This window comes from Geotrypetes seraphini, chromosome 8 (assembly GCF_902459505.1).
Source record: "Geotrypetes seraphini chromosome 8, aGeoSer1.1, whole genome shotgun sequence".
Lineage (NCBI taxonomy): Eukaryota > Metazoa > Chordata > Amphibia > Gymnophiona > Dermophiidae > Geotrypetes > Geotrypetes seraphini.
The window spans coordinates 88666362-88689513 of NC_047091.1; the positions used below are offsets into that span (position 1 = coordinate 88666362).

The 23152-nt window shown below is 42.7% G+C and overlaps 1 protein-coding gene across 2 annotated transcripts in view; it reads right to left on the reverse strand.

The window, feature by feature from the left end:
• Positions 1 to 342: 342 nt before the first annotated feature.
• Positions 343 to 23152, reverse strand: part of MARCHF2 (membrane associated ring-CH-type finger 2) — an 85138-nt gene continuing 62328 nt past the window's right edge. Inside the window, exons 5-6 of one of the 2 annotated variants that reach the window (XR_004540317.1) lie at positions 22845 to 23108; positions 343 to 6360 (exon numbers count right to left, since the gene is read on the reverse strand). Coding sequence is in view for 1 of the 2 variants with exons in the window: in XM_033954405.1 (XP_033810296.1) it covers positions 22950 to 23108 (159 nt within the window). In the remaining variant the exon portion in view is untranslated. Of the gene's footprint in view, positions 6361 to 21149; positions 23109 to 23152 lie in introns of those variants that run through there. The other variant, XM_033954405.1, reaches the window with a different exon arrangement.

The window sequence follows — 23152 nt, forward strand, 5'->3', positions numbered from 1 at the left end:
AAATAAAAACATATAAATTAAAAAAAAAAATAGTGTGCATTATTTATGAAATGACCCTTGTAAATAAATAGACTGCTAAAGCATTTTGAGATCTGTAGTCTTGCTAAGAGCCCCAGATGAAAAGGTAAAGGAGGTGTGTAAGTACATCCAAGTGCTTTTGGAACTGGCATAAAGTAGGCCCTGGCTGCTAGTGCATCCTGGGCATACCATCAATTCCAATGCCAAGGTATGGCTATGTGAGCAAAACAGCACGTGATTTCTTCCACCCACCTACACATATAATCCAAGCAAATTAGCAGGAACTGTCAGCCTACAACATACCAGTACCACAAACAATCCCCAGATCTTTCAATGCAATTTATTTCATGGCTGTAATTAAAACTCATACTTAGTAAATATAACTTATTTACAAGTTAACACAAATAATAATCTTAAGTTTGAAATCTATAAGCCAAAGGCATAAATATTAGAAACCTCAGCGGTAGGATATTTTACAGTATAACAAAAACAGCTGTAATAAAATTGCATATAATACATTATATATAAAGCTCAGTGGCTACAATAAAATCAGTTGGCTAGACTTCTCTCTGCCACCTGTTGTACAATAATCATTTATACAGGAATAAAACAAAGTGCATGCAGTTTTTTAAACTCTAGTTAGGCTGCACAGAACCCCGTCATGTCTGTTATTCACACTTATATACACAAAGGCGCAGTGATATCCCATGTGTAATGGTCTCCATGGAAGAATCTCAACATGATGCCTTTAGAGCTTGCAGCAGATACAAGGAATAAAGATGTACAACACAGTTGCGATACAGAGGACAAAAAAATAATCAACAAATTAATCAAATCAGTCTTTTGCCATGGACCTTTGGTAAACTCATGTTGGATTTTGCACAGTTCCACGAGGGCTTTTGCCACCATTAGCCTCGATTTTTTCAAAACAAATCCAATTATCCAGTTTGAGAAACCTGTGAATCTTCTTCAGGTTCTGCAAATTATTTCAAAAGCCTCTTCTAAAGAGGCTCGCATGAACCTTTGTGACACAGTCTTTAGGGAAAGTGAAACATTTCTTTTACTAAGAGGGTTTATGGACTGCATTTGCCATACTGGTGTGTTCTTGCCTCATTGTGACCATTCCCAGTTAGCCAACAAGGAAACAGCTATGACCCGTTTCAGATCCTACCACCACTAAGGCTGTTTATCCCTATAAAAACATTCCAGTGGCCATCAAGAGAACCAAAGTATATACTGGGGCACCCTTCATGGAGGCAAGGGAGGGGGATTCAAATACAACAATGGCAGAGCAAAGTCAAATGCTTCCAATAGTCAAAGTCAGCTCTTATATGTGAGCCATTACAGGCTCAGGAGAGTTAAAAAGGGAGTCACACAGAGCAAACACACCAAAGTTTTTGCAAGTTGAAAACACAAACTCTCCAGCCTTAAGAATGAGGTTGAATTGTGAATGTGCTAACAACAAGCAAAGCTATAATGGTGAAATACACAGTAGAAAATGATACGGTGACAAAATTCGTCACTGTTCCTATCCCCACGAATAACTATGGTAAAACATCTCCATGTCATTCTTTAAGAAGAGAGGGAAGAATCAGAGTATGAATGGGCACAACCACTGACCCTCAAAAGCCTTGCTTTGAAGAATGCTGATTGCAGAAAGACTGAGGTTGAGATAGACACTAAAGAATGACACAGGATTGTTTCCTGCGATTATCCGCGGGGACGGGAACGGTGATGAATTTTGTTATCATGTCATTCTCTAATACAGAGCATTCATCATTTAGAATCTCATCTATTCTAATGGGTAGCCAGTTGCATAGGACACACCTTTCAGTGCACATAGCTACACTTGTGCCTGCAAATTGATCTACAAAACACACTTTTGACATAGTTCTACTGCAAAACAAATCATTAAAACACTATGATGGTCTCCTTAACAGCTGCCCCGTGAACTTGTTTCACTGGACCTCAGCTGTGGGTCTGAGTGTTCACTTAACCACATCAGCCTTGTGTTGAAATTAGTGCTTGAAGTAAAACAAAGGTGATTAGTACAACAATCACAATATGACTAACATTGATGTCCCCCAACAAACATTTATAACTTCATTTAGGAACACTGCTGCTTGTGGAAAGGCAGGACTGTCATCGGCGTGGAGAAACAGACCGTGAAGGAAGAGACATTTTCTCAAGGATTAAGCTGATCTGCTCTTAGCGGTCCATGAAATTTCATACTGCAAAATGCTGTATTTAGATGCTGTCAAAAGTTTGGAAATTCTGACATTTAAGAGATGAAGCCAATGGAGTAAGAGAGACAGGCAAAATGCAAGACAAGTCAATGAGCTATCAGGTGGGTTCAAAGTTTCCAATGGGATGAAGTAAAGAGGGAAGGAGAAGGAAGAAAATCATTTAGACATTTATGAAAGGACTTTTTGTCCCAGTGGGACGTCAAGGAAAATCACTAGGCCAGAAGTATGCTGTCTATATACTGTATGTGTAGAACATTTATTGAATTATCTTTCTAATATTCAGCCTATTTACATGCTGTTGTGATCCTGATAATTACCAAAATGGGAGGGGAGTACTAGTTGCAGTTTAATGTCACACGTGTAACATATTAGCATAATGCACTTAAAGAAACAATAGACAGGTGCAGTATTTCATGAATGAGCCAATCTTTGTTTAATATTAAAATCAGAATAAACCCTCAGTGTAAATTAATGGACCTATTTTCTTATGTAATAATATTCTATCTGTACACACAAGATCCCTTACATAGAGAGTGAGAGGAACACATTAAAGCTGGTTGCTTCCGACTGGTTCATCCACAAGGACAATCAAACCCAGCATTTCCAAATTATTAGGGGTGCTAAATTCATCAAAGAGTTTGCTCAATATTGGGGGTGCTCAAGCACTCACAGAGCTGGCACCTATGGCCCAAACGAAGGTACCACTAGATCAGCATCCTGTCTTTCAACAGTGGCAAGAAAAAGGTTCTTATGACTTTTCTCCAATTCTGTGACAATTCAGTTTTATTAACAGCCTTTGGAAAACGAACCCTATCAAAGCTGTTTGAAAATATATTATACAAGATATATAAGGTGCATAAATGTCTTAAATTCTGATTTTACAAAACAGATACACACATCTAGAATGTGAAATGGCAAGAGGCATGGCTTGGGCTTGTTTTGGGCAAGTCTATGGCAAGCTTATAAAATGAACTGTTATTCCCCATTTCAGAATAAATATCTATGTCCCAAAAAAATAATGATGGTGGGATTGACACTTGCTATCTAGAAGGGCTAGGTTTCAGAAAAGTACTCAATTGAACAGCATTCTGTAAAGGAATTAGGGCAGGTCGTCCTCTTAATACCCCAGTGCTGATGGTCGTCCCCCCACCCCTGCCCCCAGAAGCCAAACTGGTAAGAGATACCAGGCTCTATGACAGCTTCAGGAAAAATAAATGCTTATGTTTTTAAAACTAAGATAAAAGTGTCCAGGCTCATCAACATTTTATGTTGCTATTTCACAACATACAAGGTCTGTTCAAAAAGTTCCAGGACTGATTTTATAAAAATTTATTAAACAATCTTGCAGTTTATTCCATTGGGTCCCCTTCAATGTACTCCCTTTCCCTACATATACACTTTTCCCCATGTTGTTTCTACTTCTAGAAACAGTCCTTAAATGAATCTTTAGGAATCGCCAAAAATAGCTGTGTCGAATTTTGCTTTATGGCTTCAATGATGTTGAATTGCTTTCCTTTCAGCATTTATTTAAGTTTAGGAAACAAGAAGTCAGCAGAGGCCACGTCAGGAGAGTAAGGTGGCTGAGGAAGAACTGTCATCACATTTCTTGTGCAAAATTCGCAAATTTTGACAGCGGCGTGAGTGGGCACGTTGTCATGATGCAGAAACCATGACTACTCCCCTCCAAAGTTTGGGCCGCTTCCTCCTGATTCTCTCACAGAGTCATTTCAACACTTTCAGATAGATTAGTGCACCCCAAAACCCTCACTTGATCAACATGATCATCATCGGTTGACATTGATGGTCTTCCAGTTCGCGAAGCGTCTTCCAATGATTCATGACAACTTTTGAAGCGTGAATACTATTCAAAACACCTTCCACGACTCATGACATGTTCCCCATAAGTCACTTTCAACATTTCATAAGTTAATGTAGCAATCTTACCCAATTTAAAATAGAACTACATACTGTAGCACTGCTCATTGAAGTCACACATGATGAAAAATAGCCAATCACGAAAACACACTTTCACAAAAACTGCTGTTGCTCGGAGATGAAAACATATATCAACAAATGGAAAGAAAGGAGGTTACTCGTGAGGTTTCAAGCTACTCAACTCCACCTAGCACGTCTGAAAATAACTTCCTGTTGGTGCACAATTCAAACTGTCCTGGAACTTTTTGAACAGACCTTGTAAATGTTTAGGTCCTATTTTGACCTGTTGATATTTTTAGACATTTACTTTTCTAAAACAAATGTTCACGTAATCAGCTCATAAATGTCAGGTTTTCCATATATTTTAGTACGGACTCTATTTATGTTGACATATTCTGTTTCAAAATGCTGGCAAAACTTGAGATATCCTGACTTGACCTGGACATTTCAATTTTGATTTTAATGTCTGTTCTAAAATGCTGCTCTACACAAGTATTATTTCCTCTTGGTCATATGTTTGATATCATGCTTAAAGAAGTCCAATAATTAATGAGACCTAACTGTCCTTTACAGAAGCCAAGCTGACCTCTTCCAGGTTATCATATTTACCTATGACTAATGATGGTCTTATTCAATTCTCCAGGAAAAGGTATCTATGGATCCCTGGGTCATTTCTGGACCCCTTTTTAGAGAGCTATTACATTGCCAACTCTCTAGTCCTATGATAGCTTTGTAATTTCACATTTAAGTTCCTTTCAAATTCCTTGGGCAATGTTACTTAGACCTGATGAGTTGCTATTTGTTAATTTATCAACTTGCTCTAAAGCTGCCTCTAATATTGTCTCAGTTTGATCCTTGAAAAAAAAGATCCTGGTTAAAAAAATAAATTTGCCAGTATGTGGGTCACACAAGGATGGTGGCTGTCCTTCAGCCAGTTTCCTAAAGCCATTTTCTTTTCTGTTGACACAAATGTAACTCAGCTATTATGAAATTCATATGCAATTGGTTCATTAGATCTTATCACTAAGTATTTATGCATTTATTTTTCATTAGCATTTTATGATCATAAAAAGAAGATTTAGGAGGCATGCCCCAGATGATATTACAAAAAGAAAACATGGGAATGGAATTTGCTCAGGGTGACTTCTCCCAGATTCTTATCTGAATGATACCAACTGATTTTACTGTTTATCACAACAACCAAACTGCAGTGATATTCAGGACACCTGAAGATCATTTGATCTCGCAATACTACTATTTAGACAAGAGAATAAATAAATCCCCTTGTTACAGAGTAGTTTCACAGTACCAAAAGAGAAATGGAGACATTAGATTTTACCTGCTAATTTTTTCCCCTTTAGTACCACCAGATCAATCCAGAACTTGTGGGTGTTTTGCCCCCACTGGCCAGCAGATGGAGGTAGAAAAATGCAGAAGTATGCTCTGCTTCATAAGAACACTGTGTAACTCAAGCACTTCAGTATTTTGATAAAACAGGAGACATCTAAAATTCTAGAGAACAAAGGAACCTTCATTCCTTTAAACACTTCTAAAAACATAACTGTTACTACATGAAATTATTCAGGAACTCGTCAACAAGAATAATTTGAAATCTGAGTAGAGAAGATTAACTAAAGGAAAAAAAAGTGATTAGGTTCTTACCTTGCCAATATCTTTTCTAGTATATAATTGTGTCATTCTGGTCAGCAGGGCATTCTCCCCAAGCTCGAGAACTGTGCAGAAGGAATCCATTCCAGGTTTTCAACAGAGGGTTCTGCTGCTTCCTTCGGTTTGTATCAAAGCAGGTGATAGCCTAAAACAGGAACACATAAGAAGGAGTGGTGCGGGGAGACTCCCCAAACTACAAATCTGTTCTGCTTTGAAAGTAAAACAAACAGGCAAAAACAGAAAAGACCTTTGTCTTAGGATACAGATGCAACAACAAAGAGAAGACAAGGGGGTTGTTTGAATCAACCAAAAAAAGTCTTTATTCAAAATAATAAGTTTCTTATATAAAAAATTTCCAACAAGGATCTCAGTTTTGGCGTTAGGAAGACGCCTTCTTCAGGACACACTCAGCTGAAAATGATGCTGATACAAATTAGCTTGAGCTGGGAAAAAAACATCTGTGCTGAGCTGATCACTGTAAAAATTTTTGCATCTGAAAGTAAAACAAACATGTTAAACATTTTATTTGAACAATTGAAACAACAAAATAACCATACCAATCACAAACATTTATGGAGATCAAACATTCCCCCAATGTGTTATAGCGATACCCGTGGAGGAGCATAATAAAAAAAGTCCCCCTTTGGCATAAGTCAGTAGACACTGAAGTTGGCAGCAGGGAAATGTGCATTCTCAAAAAAAAGTCCAAATTGAGGTTTTTTTGAGAATGGCCTACCTGCATGTTCAGCAATCTATTGGCCCAAACTGCTACTAGGTCTATCCCGACCAAAAAATTGCCCAAGCACCAAATGCCCAAACCCAGACCTTTTAGGCGGAGGGGCCAGTCCTTTGCCTAAAAGCAGGATTCTGTAACTGGGGTCTGTCAAAAAACAATGCCGTTTACAGAATCCTGTAACGGGCCTACCCCCCACCGCAATGATTGCGATTCCCCCCCCCCAACAAAATCCTGAACCGGCAGGAGAGATCCCAAGCCCTCCTGCCGAAGATGGTACCCCCAAACTTCTCCCCGCCCCGCGAATACAGGCAGGAGGGATCCAAGGCCCTCCTGCCCACAGCACACCTCGACACCCTCACCCACCCTCAAATACAGGTAGGAGTGATCCCAGGCCCTCCTGTCCATGGTGCACCCCCACCTCCCCTTTACAGGCAGGAGACGCACACCCTCTTGACCCCCAAACAGCCCCCCGAACCCCCACCACTGCCCAGGCCCCCTCTAACCCCAGACACCCTCCCTAACTTACCTGAATGTTGGCCGGCCAGACGGGTCTTAAGTCCGGCCAGCCGGCAGGCCCGTTATCCTGGAATGGCAGGCCTAGGGCCTGATTGGGGTTGGCCCCATGTGCCTAAGGCCCCGCCCACAGGAGGGGCCTAAGGCAACTGGGCCAATTCCGGTAGGCCCAGGCACCTAAGGTCCCTCTTAAGGGGGGGGGGGACCTTAGGCCTCTGGGCCAATCAGGCCCTAGGCCCACCATTCCGAGGATAACGGACTGTTAAGGGATAGGTGAACTCTAGCTTGTACCCTCCCTGAATGATCTCCAGCACCCAGCAGTCTGAAGAGATCTGCGCCCAGACCTCTGCATATACTGAGAGCCTTCATCCTATCCTCGGGGGTAAGACTTCTGCCTTGGCATCATTGCACTTTCTTGGAAGTTGACCCGAAGGCTTGGCTTCGCCTAGGTTCTGTAAATCTCTGTCTTCATCCCCGATAGGATCTCTGAGATGAGGCTCCTCTTGTTGAAAGCGCCTGAAATTACAAAAATTAGACTGCCCAAAACCTCAAGAGATTTGCAGTCTGCTGTCAAGCAGAGATTTTGGCCAGCAATCTGCCACACTGGCCATCAGATCATCCAGACCATTTCCAAACATCTGTCCTTTGAAAGGGAGTCTGCTGAGAGTAGCCTTGGAGGTGGAATTTCCTACTCATTGCCTGATCCAGAGCATTCTGCAGGCTGAAATCGAATAAGCTGAGACTTTGCTCATGACTCTGATATCGTAGATAGCACTGGCCACATAATCTACCCCTGCTAAAATCAGCTGGAGCAAAGGCCTCTGCCAGGGTGAGTCCATGCATCTTGATATGACAAGCGCATGCCACAAAAGAGGCTTCTGCAGCTGCTTTGATCCCTAAGGCCAAAGCTTTGAACTGTCTTTTTAGGACCACATCCATTCTGCGATCCTGCATATCCTTTAATACTACGCCTCCCTCAGCAGGGATGTGCGCTTGGTTACCTGAGCTACCAAGGAATCCACCTTAAGCTGAGCCATAAGTTGCTTCTCCTGTGCCATAGGATACAGACTAGTCACCTTTAAAGCTACCTTTAAAGAGCCCTCAGAAGCATCTCAGTGCTCCATGACTAAAATACTCATATCAGGATGCCAGGGAAAAGTGGGCTGAGCGCTCACTCTGCTCAAGATAGAATACTGTGGAAGAGGCCTGCTTGGAGTCTAACTATAACTCCCGCAGGGAGTCAGTAATGAGCTCTAATAGCACTGAAGGCTTGAACACCCAGCGTACTGTGGGATCTTCCCCTTTGTTGAGGGCCACTACTGCATCCTGTGTATTTGCTCCTATCTGTGACCCTATATTGCCCAGCAGGAAAGACTCGCTCTGTGACAGCCAGGGCATATAGATTGATCCCTTGCCTTCAGAGTCCCTGTTAGAAAGGTCCACAAGATCCTGGTTAGTCTCTGCCAATGACACCGATTCGTCCTGGGAGCCCAAGCCTCCTTGTGCAATCCCTGGTTCACTGCCAGACCTGGCTATCCAAATAAGCTCTTCACATCAAAGTAACAAATTATGGAAAAAAGGCTTTACTAGGCAGCACTTGCACCTCTTGGGCTTCACAGTTTTGCAGCTTTTATGCTCTTATGCTTAGGTAAACCGCTGTTCTGAGGTTCTGGAAGGGATTTCCTCCAGGTAGACAGGCCCCCTAAAGGTTTCTCAGCCCTAGAAATCAAAGGGGAGGCTATGTCTGATGGTCCCGTTCCCCCCTTCATGTGCTGTGTGGCACAAGGGCACTCTTCCAGGATCCAACCAGTGCAGATCTGGCAAGCATTAGGCATAAGAGCGTCTGAGGACTCCACTTCTACCAGTTTTGAGGCAAAATGAGGTGATTTGAAGGATCTGAAGAACTCTGAAAAAACTGGGAAATCAGGATGGCTTCCATGACAGCATTTTGGAACCAAAAAATAGCCCTAAAACAACTTTACTAAAAGTAAAAAAAACCCAAAAAACAAAAACAACCTTCAGAAAACAGGATTTTAGAAGTGGGGGACCCTACAGGATTTGGCTGAAACCTTCAAAAATAGAGCCTCCCTCCCCCGATTTTGCCCATAGGCTGTGATAGACTTATTCACTGTGATGTGGTCTGAAAGTGCTGGAGCCTGCTTCAGCTCTAAAAAGTAGCTGGATCTGGGATAAAAATCCCTGCCTCAATCAGCCAGTCCTTCAAACACTAAGATCTTTGGGCTGCCAGTTGGACTGAAGATGGAACTGCACACATGAAGGGGGGAGGGGGGAGGCAAAATCGCAGATGGACCATCAAGAGCCCTCTGAGCTATGCTACTTCTCCAAGAATTCATAAGGTGAGCGCAGTGGTGAGGTTTGCAGTCCCGGACATTCGCTGTATTTTCGGACCGCGAACCGCCAACAAGGAGAAGGCAGCGGGAGAGGCAGAAGAGAGATGCCAGAGCGCCGCGAGTGCAGGAAATCACTCGTGGCTTGCTCCGACCGCCTCTTCCTGCACGAAGTCGGGCCTTATCCAATCAGGAGCTGCTTTGACACGCAGCTCCTGATTGGATAAGGCCCAACTTCATGCAGGAAGAAGCGGTCGGAGCGAACCATGAGTGATTTCCTGCACTCGCGGCACTCTGGCTGCTTTCCTGCTTCCCTCTCCTGCTGCCCTCTTCAGGCTCCCCCATGAAAAACTGTATTTGCAGTTTTTCGATATTCGCAGGGCAAATCTCGGGGGAGCACTGTACCGCCAAACCAGTAAAAGGTTTTAGATGTTTCACAGCAAGATAAGGCTGAACATCCAGCCAATTCACAATACAAGAAAAGCTATTTTTAGAAGATAATTAATGCCTATAGATTAAAAGCATCAACATTAGAACACTTAAGTTACAAATTGATCAAATAGTTGCGTTTTTAGTAATTTTCTAAAATTATAGTAAGATGGAACTTCTAGCATAATTTTGCCAAACCAGGTTTTCAATTTAGCTGCCTGAAAAGCGAGAGTTCTCTCTAAAAATATCTTAAAACGATATAATTTGACAGGAGGGTAGGTAAATAACTGGACTTTACGTGTAGGCTTGTTTGAGTAATTTAAGGAGCAATGGGAAACAAGGTAACCTGGAGACATAGTAACATACCGAAACATACCGAAAATTGATTTGAAGCAGATACATGAAAATATGAATAAAACTCTGGCCTCTATCGGTAACCAATGTAATTTTTGGTAATAGGGAGTAACATGTTCCCATTTTTTCAAATCAAAAATCAATCGAACAGCAGTGTTTTGAACCACTCTTAGTTTTTGAAAATTTTCTTATAGGCACCCAAGTAAATTATATTGCAATTCTCAAGGATAGTCAATATTGATGACTGAACCAACAGATGAAAGGAAACTGTATCAAAATATTTCTTAATTGTTCATAGTTTCCAGAGCTGAGAAACATTTCCTGAGTAACAAATCTGTATGCTATTCTAAAGTAAGATATCGATCTAAAGTCACTCCTAGTATTTTTATGGACTGTTCTATAGGATAGTTCAGACCATTAAAATGTATCATTGATTCTTTAATCTTGTCAGTAAGACTGGTTAAAAAGAGTTTAGTCTTTTCAGGATTCAATTTCAAAATAAAGAACAGGAGAGAGCTGGAGGAGGAAAGGGAGAGACCCAGACTCACTGGGGATGCCCCCTGAGAGGCATCAGTCACTTGCTCAAATAATTTCACTGCTCAACTGGGCACCAGCCAGCTAACTGGTCCAGAAGCTATACTGTAGACCAGTGTTCTTCAACCACCGGTCCATGGACCAGTGCCGGTCCACAGAAATTTCCTGCCGGTCCACAGGGCCAGCAAGTGCATCAGGCCCAAAACAGTGATCTTCAACTGCCGACTCACTGTGCGATCGATGCAGCGTTATCTTTGAGCCAGCTCCTTCTTCCTAACTGATTCAGTGCACAAAGCCACGGGCAGTGGCTCTTACGAGCATCCTGCACCTGAACCAGAAGCCTTCTCTCTGACGTTGCAACGTCAGAGGGAAGGCTTCCAGATGAGGCACGGGACATGCAAGGTGCAATTAGTACTATTATGGGGGCGGGGTCTGGGGTGGAGATTAGGTAGAGATGGGCGGGGTCTGGCCCACGACTTAGCCCCGTGTTCTTCAACCGCCGGTCCATGGACCGTTGCCGGTCCACAGAATAATTATTTTATTACTGCCGGTCCATAGGTGTAAAAAGGTTGAAAAACACTGCTGTAGACCACCTTTCACCTGCTGAAGATATAAAAATACTGAAGTGTTGGAGCTACACAATGTCTTTAAAGGGAACAGCAAAATTCTATATTTTCTTATCTCTACCTGCTAGCTGATGGGTGCAACATCCACAAGTTCTGAACTGATCTGGTAGGACAGTTAAGTTAAAACAGATACTTACTCTGTTTGACTGGAGGTATTATTGCTCTTAAAAACTTTTCACATGCTACAGTACCGGAGTTTAACTTCTCTTTCAGAACTGTGGATTTATTAGTAGTATAACATTTCCTGGGCTAAAATAACTTAGTAAACAGGTAGCTAGGCACTGAACAATAGGGCTACTAGTGAGATATTAATTTCTGATGAGATAATTAAAACACAAGAAGCTTCTCTGAACCATCTAGCATTATAAACAGATCTGCCACACAGGGTCACATCATCCAACCTAGCATCCGCAATCCAACTGGGGGATGCACTAAAGTCAGCGATCATTGATAAACCTAAGGATACTGAGGGAGGAGCCTAAGGACCTGATTGGCTTGACCAATTGGCTTGAGCAGTCAGGGCCTTAGGCTCCTCCCTCAGGCTCCTCCCTTAGTATCCTGGATACAGAGGGAGATGTCTAAGGCCTGATTGACTCAGATGCCTAAGGAAGGGGCCTTAGGTGACTGAACCAATCAGGCCCCTCTACGTGCATCACATGATGCACCCGGAGGGGAAGGTGCATCATTTGGGACTGGTGGCCGAAGCAGGAGCCTCTGTGCGAGCTTCCTGCTTCCAATGTCAGAGGTTCAGAAGGAGGTTTGGGGTGAGGTGGGGACATCCAGTGGCAGGATGGAGTGGACATCCCTCCTGTCACTGTTTTTGGGTGGCAGGGGACCTCTGGTGGCAGGAGGGATTGGCCATTCCTCTTGCCACATCACTGCCGTGGAGGGGGGTCATATTGGCAGGAGGAAGTAGGCATCCCTCCTGCCATTTTCGCTGCCAATGGGGGGGGGCTTCCCCTGTCACTGCTGTTAGGGCTCTGTGCATGTGTCAATCGCTCACTGAGTGATTGATCAGTCGCATTTGCATGCAAACTTGATAGTGCATCGATCGCTGCTAGAGAATCGGTCGCTATCTTTAGTGCATCTAGTCCCAAGTTCACATTTGGTACATGTTTACAAAACCAAACATACATTTAAAAACAGGGTATATGTGGCTTGTTAAACAGCCTCTTAACTGACTATTTTTAATACCCTTTCACATCTTTTAGTATATAACTTGATTTCACAAGTTCTTGTGTCCACAAGCTCCCCAGGTGAATTACATTTGCAGTGATGGAAACTTCCCTCTTTTATGCTCAGCTGTTTTATCAAATACCCTCGAAATTGTTTCACAGCACACAACAAAAGATGGCTGGCATGGAGACAAAGATTTTTGGTATGTAAGGACTTGGAACACAAGTTATTAAATTGTACCATAAGACCATTACAACAATGAGAAATACTTTAGATATTCAGGATACTGTGTATGTCCCAAGCTGTCTAAAACCGACTCTGAAGTACTAGCAGGAAGATTAATTCATCAGTAGCAATAACCTCACTCACTTTCTGCTTTCAAGAGAATTTTCCTTGGCATTTCTTTTCAACAGATATACAAATTGTGGAAGGCCAGGAAACCCCACTTTTATCCAACTGCAAGGAAGGGCAGATGGTACATGAAAATGATAGCTAAGTAGTTTGCTACACTTCCAACTACAGCTAAATTGCACCAAATATAAAGGAAAAAATATTTCAGGCCCTTGATATACAATATTAGGAAAGCCTCGATCATACATTGCACATGGCCCTAAAATAAGCTCAGAAGCTAGAGCACATATATAGAACTCAGTTTTATACAATATACATGATGTCTAATTTCTATAGGATATCTAGGTAGGAAGAGGTATGTCTAAGCCAGGACATTCACAATTTGCTTATAAAAGGCTCAATGAACACACAGTACGCAAAGCACGTATAAGGCTGCAATAAAACATATACGTATTGTAGTGGCACATACAATAAGAATATAATTTTATTGACAAAATTTCACATAAAAAACACTGGCATCACCTGGTACTTTGTACGCATAAAGTGCCAGCAATTATATGAATAAACAGCAGATTTTGCTAGCTTTGGGCTCCTTTTACAAAAATGCGTTAGGCTTTTTTTATCGCTGTCCGCGGTGATACTAAGCTCCTACGCTCATAGAATACCTATGAGCATCAGAGCTAATACTGCTGCAGCCAGTGATAAAAAAGCCTAACGCAGCTTTGTAAAAAGGGTGTGTGTGTTAATTTTACCTCGAATTTTAGTTCTACGTTGCTGTTTTGGGTGTTCAATGTTTGTCTATTTCTATGGATTACTTCAAAAGTGACTATGTTACCCATTTAGAAGTCCTTGACTGTTGGGTTGTAATTCTTATACATTAATAAATATATGCGCATGTGCAAACATTTACAAGTCTTAACTTCTGGGTTTTGCAAAATTGCACATCCAAGGAAAGGGGAAAAGCAAGAGGAGATTTGGGCTTAGCTCATGCTTTTTTTTCAGTTGTACTTCAAAACGAGCTACATTCAGATACAGTAGGTATTTTCCTGTTCCCAGAGGGCTTACAATCTAAAGGGCAGATATTCAACAATGTTTAAACAGACAGTGCTCTGTTACAGAACTGCCCAAACATCCCAGAAGTTATATAAGCACTGATGATATTCTGTGCTAGTGCTTGCATAGCTAACTGGACAAGCAGAACCGTGTAAATTGCAGTCATAACTTTGCCTGGTTAGCTAAGCGGGTAAAGCACTGAATACTGGCCATATCTGCTGGGTATTTCCACTCACTGGGATATTCAATGCTGGTGCCCAGATATGACCTGCCACTGAAGATCCAAGTTTAGTTAAATCAGCTGTGGTCAGTGTTTAGAAAAATGCTTACTGGCATTGGCTGAATACAGACCTGTAAGTTTATATCTGAGGCTTGCCCAAGAATCACAAGGCGCCACGGTGGGACCTGAACCGAGATTCTCTGGTTCTGCTCTAACCATTAGGATATTGCTTTATATACAAAGGGAACCAATTAAAGCAAAGCTTCAAACTCAATTATTATTTTTTTTTTACATTTTTGAGGTGGTTACTCTAGAGAGATGAGCACACTTCAATCACTTCTCCAAAACCCAGTCCAAACAAGCAAAAAGCTGACGCTCATATGTGATTTGGAGCAGGTATAAATGCCAGCAGGGAAAGTATAGTTTCACTATCCTTATATACTGCCTTTGATTGTTAAGTTCAAAACGGTTTACAATATCTGAAGAAATCAAGACAATTTCTTGGGAATTACAAAAATTAGCCCTTTGAGCTTACGTTGAATGAATCTCTTAAATAACAGTTTTAAAGTTCCTCCTGAAAAGTACATAGGCCATTATTGAAATGACTTGGGGAAATCCATTCCTAGGATAAGCAGCATAAAATCTGTTTTACTACTTGGGATCTAGCTAAGTACTAGGGACCTGGGTTGGCCACTGTTGGAAACAGGTCACTGGGCTTGATGAACCTTCTGTCTGTTTCAGTACGGCAATTCTTATGTTATTATGCTCTTATCTTTGGTGCTTGAAAAGCAAGAAATTTTTTATGAATTTTCCATTTCTCTACACTTTTTATAGATGGGAATGAGTGAGGGCAGTTATAAAATCTTCTATTATTGATAAGAGCTGTAATCTCAGAATGAGACAAAATATATTCTGGGCTTTTTGCTTTGAGGGCTTTACATAACCTGCATGAAAATTTAAATAAAATCCTGGCCTCCATTGGCAGCCAATGAAGTTTAATATAAAATTTTGAAATTCTATCCCATTTGCTTACAGAAAATGTCAACCGTGTACTGGATTGTTTGTAGCAGGTATAAGTCTTGCAGAAAGAAAGATTAGGTTCTTACCTCGATAATCTTCTTTCTTGTAGATTGTCTAGTGGTCCTGAATACTAGTTGCTTGCAGAATGCTGACAATCACCTTTTGAACGCTGCCTCTTTCCCAGGGAGCTACTCCTGCCCCCTCAATTTGTACAAAAGCGATCAAATAGCACAGTAATGACAGACATAACTGGAAGGAGAGAAAAGGAGAAAAATCCCTAACACTACAATTCAATTCTGCTCTGTAACAAAAATCTCTCTTAACATTATAGCATTCAAGTAACTGATCAAGACAGGTATAGAAACTGTGCAAAAAGCATTTGTCTTATATAGAGCTTGTAGCTACTGTCATGTCCTGCTATCAAGCAGAGTCTTAAACCTGACTTTATGTTCTTGAGTGTTTTTCTTTCTTTTTTTAATATCCTCTCAGTTCATCTGAAAAACAGAATTCTCCAAATTTGGACTGATCTTAAGGCAGAAGGCAGGTGAAACCCACTGACAAAGCGGGGCTTCAAGACCACTAGACACATCTACAAGAAAGAAGATTACCGAGGTAAAAGCCTAATCTTTCTTTCTATGGCAACGTGTCTAGTGGTACGCTGGGGATGTAACAAAGCAGTCTCTGGAGTCTAGGGTGAGCCTGCCTTCAACATGGAGGACCGAAAACGGCATCTTTACTGGCTGCTACGTCCACCCTATAGAATCTAGTAAAGGTTTGAGGGGTAGAACAAATAGCTGCTCTACAGATTTCCTTGGGCCAAACTGCTCAAGTCTTCGCCCATGAGCTAGCGACTCTAGTGAGTGCGCTTTCAATGCAATCAGCAGCTGCTTACCACAGCCCACATATGAAGAGGAAATGGCCATTTTAATCCATCTGGAGGCTTTAGACACCAGCCTCCCTTTCTTGGCATGACTGGTCAGAACAAAAAGATGATCAGAAACTCGAAACTCATTGGTAACTTTGAGGTACTGAAGAAGCACTCACTTGACATCCAACAAATGCAATACTTTATCCTTTTTCTTAGTCCCCTTAGGGTGAACAGTGGGCAAGTAGACTTCTTGATTGACGTGGAAGGACGAGACTACTTTTGGTAAGAAGGATGGAACCATGTGCAAGGAGAGCCCTGCTTCCATAAACTTAAGGAACAGTTTCTTGCAGGACAGCTTGTAACTCGGAAATTCGTCTCACCAATGTAATCACCACTAGAAACACAATCTTGACTGTACGATCCAGAAGGGAAGTCTCCCGTAAGGACTCATACGGAGCTCTATTAAGACCTTATAATACGGTGTTAAAATCCCAAGAAGGGAAAGGGAGGTGCACTGGAGGGGGCAACCAAAGAGCCCCTCTAATGAACCGGGTGGTATCTAGGTAAGAGGCCAGAGAGCCTCTTTATTCCTGAGCTTGGAAACAGAAAAGGCCTGCTATCTGAACCTTCAATCATCTAACCGACAAACCTTTCTAAAGTCCCTCTTGCAAAAGTCCAGAACTACCAAAATCAGAGTTCGTAAGAGCTCTACATCATCCACAGCACATCAGTGCTGAAAGGACTTCCAGGTCTTGGCATAGGCTGCTATTGTCGATGACTTCTTAGCTCTAAACAGGGTTGAAACAACCACGTCTGAGTAATCCTTGTTCATCAGGGCAGCCTGCTCAAGAGCCATGCTGTAAATCCAAAGTGTTTCAGATTCTCGATAGGGACAGGTCCCTGAGTGAGAAGATCCACTTGGACCAGCAGTCTGAGGCCTTCATCCCTCTGGAGATGAACTAGGTCGGAATTCAGGCCAATTGGGGGCCAATAGGACTACCAACTCTGGATGACTTACAATCCTGCAGATGAATCATCCTAGCATGGACCATAGGGGAAACACATACAAGAGCCCTTTTTCCAGCCACAGTGGGCTTTGAGCCTGGATTTGAATACTGCCAGAGATAGAGCTTGGTGTACTGATTCAGGCAGGTTGCTTCAGGCATAAGAACATAAGCAGTGCCTCCGCCGGGTCAGACCATAGGTCCATCCTGCCCGGCAGTCCGCTCCCGCGGCGGCCCAAACAGGTCACGACCTGTCTGAATCACCAGAAGGGGCTCCCTTGCCACCTTGGTTTCTCATTGAAGTCCTATCTTCCCATGCACGACTGGTTAGCTTTCTATACCTGTGTTACATCCCAGCACCTCTCTCAGTATCCCACGATCCCTTTATCCCTCAGGAATCCGTCCAATCCCTGTACCGTACTCTGCCTGATCACTTCCTCCGGTAGCGCATTCCAAGTGTCCACGACCCTTTGGGTGAAAAAAAACTTCCTTGCATTTGTTTTGAACCTATCTCCCTTCAGTTTCTCCGAATGCCCCCTTGTACTTGTTGTCCCCTTCAGTCTGAAGAATCTGTCCCTATCCACCCTCTCTATGCCCCTCATGATCTTGAAGGTCTCTATCATATCTCCCCTGAGCCTCCTTTTTTCCAGAGAGAAGAGCCCCAGCCTATCCAACCTCTCGGCGTATGGGCAGTGTTCCAGCCCTTTTACCAGTTTCGTTGCTCTCCTTTGGACTCTCTCAAGTACCGCCATGTCCTTCTTGAGGTGTGGCGACCAATACTGAACGCAGTATTCCAGATGTGGACGCACCATCGCTCGATACAATGGCATGATGACTTCCCGCGTCCTGGTTGTTATGCCCCTCTTTATGATGCCCAGCATCCTGTTGGCTTTTTTCGAGGCTGCTGCGCACTGTGCAGATGGCTTCAGTGATGCATCCACCAGCACACCCAAGTCTCTCTCAAGTCTGCTGTCTCCCAACAATGCCCCCCCCCAATTTGTAGTTGAACAACGGGTTCTTTTTCCCTATATGCATGACCTTGCATTTTTCCACGTTAAAGCGCATTTGCCATTTGTTTGCCCAGTCTTCCAGCTTGTCCAGGTCCCTTTGCAGGTCCTCACACTCCTCCCTGGACCTAACTCTACCGCACAGTTTGGTATCGTCTGCAAATTTTATAACCTCGCACTTTGCCTCCTTTTCCAGGTCATTGATAAATATGTTGAAGAGTAACGGCCCCAGCACCGATCCCTGTGGCACACCGCTCGTGACTCCCCGCCAGTCAGAATATTGGCCCTTCACTCCGACCCTCTGCAGTCTACCCGACAACCAGTGCTTGATCCATCTGTGCACATCCCCTCCCACCCCGTGGTTCCACAGCTTCCTAAGCAGCCTTTCATGTGGCACCTTGTCGAAAGCCTTTTGAAAATCGAGGTAAATGATGTCTATGGGTTCCCCATTGGGTGCAGTAAGGCAGAAGGGGCGGAGTCAGGAGTTGGCAGTAGAAGAGAAGAGCACAGTCGAGAGACTTACCCAGAGAAGAGAGTTCTGGAGGTGGGGTATAGGGAGAGATATTAAGGAGTTGCAGAGTAAATACATTTGTAGGTCAGTAAGAAGAGTTTGAACTGTATACGGAAGCTTCTGATAAATCAGGGTTGCAAGTTGCTTCTCAGGGGATGGTGCCCGAACTCCAAAAATATTACATCAGGCTGGCTAGACAGGTGTCCCCGAGGGCAGATCTTGCTAGCAGCAGACTTCATAGAAACATAGAAAGATGACGGCAGAAAAGGGCCACAGCCCATCAAGTCTGCCCACTCTATTGACCCACCCCATTGAGTGCTAGTGACCCAGTTCCTTAACTTGACCCTCGTAGGGATCCCACGTGTATGTCCCATTTATTCTTAAAATCAAGCACGCTGGTGGCCTTGATCACCTGCACCGGAAGTTTGTTCCAGTGATCTACCACCCTTTCCGTGAAGAAATACTTCCTTGTGTCACCACTAAATTTCCCCCCTCTGAGTTTGAGGGGGTGCCCCCTTGTGACCGAGGGTCCCTTGGGAAAGAATATATCGTTTTCCATCTCGACGCGACCAGTGACGTACTTCTGCTGCGTAAGTCTGCGTCTTCTTCCAGGCAGAGGTCCTAACAAGAGGAAACCTCTAGGCACCGTGCCTCCAACTTAAAAAGACAGGAACCCCCCCCCCAAAAAAACAAAACAAACACAACAACTAAAAACTGCAGAGCAGATCAGAAACATCTGAGCAACTTGCTTGCAGAAGAAAAACTGAGGGGGCAGAAGCAAGCCTGCTGGGAAAAAGGTAGAGTTGAAATATGAGTGATTTCATTCTGCAAGCAACTTACGGGTTCAGATGCATAACCCTTGTGTTCAGGACTAATAGACACATTGCTCTAGAATTAGATTTTAGCAAAGCCTTTGACAGTGTTCCATATGGGTGTCTAATAAATAAACTGGGTGCCCTCAGTATGGCCCCAAAGTGACGGATTGGGTCAGGAAATGGTTGAGTGGAAGGCAAAAGAGGGCAGTGGTCAATGGAGATCACTCTGAGAAAAGGGATGTTACCAGTGGTGTGCCTCAAGGTTCGGTTCTTGGGCCTGTTCTTTTTAACGTTTTTGTAAGCAATTTTTTGAAGAGCTATCAGGTGAGATTTGCCTCTATGCGGATGATACCAAAATCCGCAATAGAGTAGACACCCTGATGGTGTAAATAACATGAGGAAGGACCTAGCAAAGCTTGAAGAGTGGTCTGAAATTTGGCAGCTAAGATTTAATGCTAAGAAATTCAAGGTTGTGCATTTGAGCTGTAAAAACCTGAGAGAACAGTATAGTTTAGGGCAGTGTTCTTCAACCACCATTCCATGGACCAGTGCCGGTCCACAGAAATTTCCTGCTGGTCCACAGAGCCAACATGTGCATCAGGCCCAAAACAGTGTTCTTCAACCGCCGGTCCATGGTGCAATCGATGCAGTGTTATCTTTGAGCCAGCTCCCTCTTCCTAACTTATTCAGTGCACAAAGCCATAGGCAGTGGCTCCTACGGGCATCCTGCGCCTGAACCAGAAGCCTTCTCTCTGACGTTGCAACATCAGAGGGAAGGCTTCCAGATGAAGCAAGGGACGTGCAAGGTGCAATTAGTACTATTATGGGGGCAGGGGCTGGGGTGGACATTGGGTAGAGACTGGACTTAGCCCAGTGTTCTTCAACCGCCGGTCCACAGAATAATTTTTTTATTTCTGCCGGTCCATAGGTGTAAAAAGGTTGAAAACACTGGTTTAGGGTCTGAAGGACTTTTGTGCACGAAAGATGAGTAGGTCTTAGGTGTGATAGTATGTGATGATATTAAGGTAGCCAAATAGGTTGAAAAGGTGATGGAGAAAGCTAGAAGGATGGTAAGGTACATAGGGAGAAGTATGGCCAGTAGGAAAAAGGAGGTATTGATGCCCTTGTATAAGACTCTGGTGAGACCTCATTTAGAATATTGTGTACAGTGCTGGAGACTGCACTTTCGAAAAGATATAAACAGGATGGAGTCGGTCCAGAGGAAGGCAACTAAAATGGGGAAATCCACTGCTTATTCTTAGGATAATCAGCATAAAATTTGTTTTACTTCTTGGGATTTTGCCAGGTACCTGTGATCTGTGTTGGCCACTGTTGGCAAAAGGATACTGGGCTTGATGGACTTTGGTCTGTCCCAGTTTGGCAACTCTTATGTTCCTGGGATGGAGTCAGTCCAGAGGAAGGCTACTAAAATAGTCGATGGTCTTCATCATAAGGTGTATGGGGTCAGACTTAAAAATCTCAATATGTATACTTTGGAGGGGAGATATGATAGAGACATTTAAATACCTACGTGATGTAAATGCACATGAGTTGAGTCTCTTTCATTTGAAAGGAAGCTCTGGAATAGAGGGCATAGGACAAATTAAGAGGTGATATACAGAAAGTGTGGTAGAGGCATGGAATAGGCTCCCGGTAGAGGTGGTGGAGACAAAGACTGTCTGAATTCAAGAAAGCGTGGGACAGGCACGTGGGATCTCTTAGGGAGAGGAGGAGATAGAGGATGTTGCAGATGAGCCATTTGGCCTTTATCTGCTGTCATGATTCTAAATGGAGCCAACCACTTATAGAAATGCCCTCTTCCTGGAAGTCTAGCAGCTTCTGCTGGACTTTATTTTTCACTGCTTTTTTTGAACTCTATTCCTTATTGCTCTTGAAGTTCCTTTGAACACTGCCATTCTTAGGACTGGAGATGGTGGTGGTGGAGAGATATAGCAGGGAGTTTTAAAAATTCATTAACCAAGCACCATTTCTATTTTTGCACAGAGTGGTATAAATCAGGAGTCGCATCTTACAAGCCAGACAGCCATCACTAGCCTATGCAAAGAAAGGTTCCAGTGGCTCACAGATTTTAGGAACCTCATAAGTGTATAACCATTAGCAAAATTTTCTCTGTAGCTATGTTAAAGTGAATTGTGCTATGATGTAACACTGATTTGGGGAATTAGCATCCATAACTGCCATCAACAGCTTACTTCTAACAATCCTAAACTAAACCAAACCAGAAGCCACATACCAAGGATGCAAAAAAACTAAGCTGTTTAAATTAGAGTGGTGTTTTTATGCTAGTCATGGGCATGGGGGAAATTCTGAACAAGAATTTCTGCAGATAAAACACTTTTGAAAACTACAGGCTAAACTATGCAAAGTATTCTAGCCACATTGCCAGGTAGCATTCAAGGGCATATTTAGGTCTGCTGAGAAAATCTTGTAGAGTCCATTTTTAAATCTATATTTGTTGCTCTCCTTTCATTTTATACTTATACAAAAAGCAGTGCAAACTGCAAGAAAGTAAAAGATAGTGCATAATTTTGAATTTGATTGTTGGTGCAAACCCAGCAGGTAAGTGCCCAAGTCAGTGCAGGGCAGTTTTTATTATTGGTGCAAGAATATTATTGATGTTATTTTTGTATATTTTTTTTATTTATGTCTTGTATTATGTGTTGATTATTATTTGTATATTGTATATTTTAAATATGTTTTAGATTGTAAGCCACCTTGAAGGTTTTCCATAGGGAGGGATAGAAAATTCTAAATAAACTTGGTGGGATCTGCATTGTTTCGAGAAGCCATGGTGCCATCACTGGCATTTTTGTATGAACTTGTAAATCACAGTTTGAGTCACTGTACCCCATTTCCTGGCCTGCACCGTACAAAAGGAGTATTAAATAATCTTATATAGAAGGAATTAAAGAAATGCACACACAAAAGGTGGTAAGAATCTCTACCCTTTCCTACCAATTATGGGGTACCTGAACTGAAATATATTTCAGTAGGGAACAACTCTTGGGATAATGCCAATATTGCAAAGAAATCAAAGCTACAACATCCAAATGTGTCCTTGTTCATCGAGGCTTAGCTGAACCTCCTGATTCAGTAAAATTAGAAGGCAGTGGGACACCCTACGTGTGAATCAGTCACTGGACCCATGGATCCAATCCTGGAACATTCAGCAAGATTCAAAGGACTGAGTACACAACAGGGCCTGGCCTACAATATGGAATTAAGATGCATCCAAGGAATGCCAGTCAAAAAGGCAGCTTTACCCCCACCCCAAACATTGAAAAGTGCTGTAATTACTATAGAACAGGCAATGAATCTCAGTTCCCTTAATGCTGTTATGGTTTCTCTCATATATCTCTTCCCACAGAAGATCCATTGCTTTGTATATTACCTTGTTCTATTGTGATCAGATTAAATGTTACAGAATGAAAGGTGCCTGGAGCCTGCGCCCCTTGTCCTCGGCTTATTCTGCAGAAACAAGTTCCAGGCTAGCAGTTCATACTATGCTTTCGTCCGCGGTTTTCTTCATTAGCTTTGCTGAAAGCAAGGAATGCTGGGTGAAGTGGGTGTTCTTTGAGTCCGGAATCAGTAATAGGACTTTCTGATTGGTCCTTCTCCACTCCGAGTACAATTGGCAGTGATAACGGAATGAAACCTGAAAAACAAAGGGGAGAATCAGTTACATGTCAACATACCTTC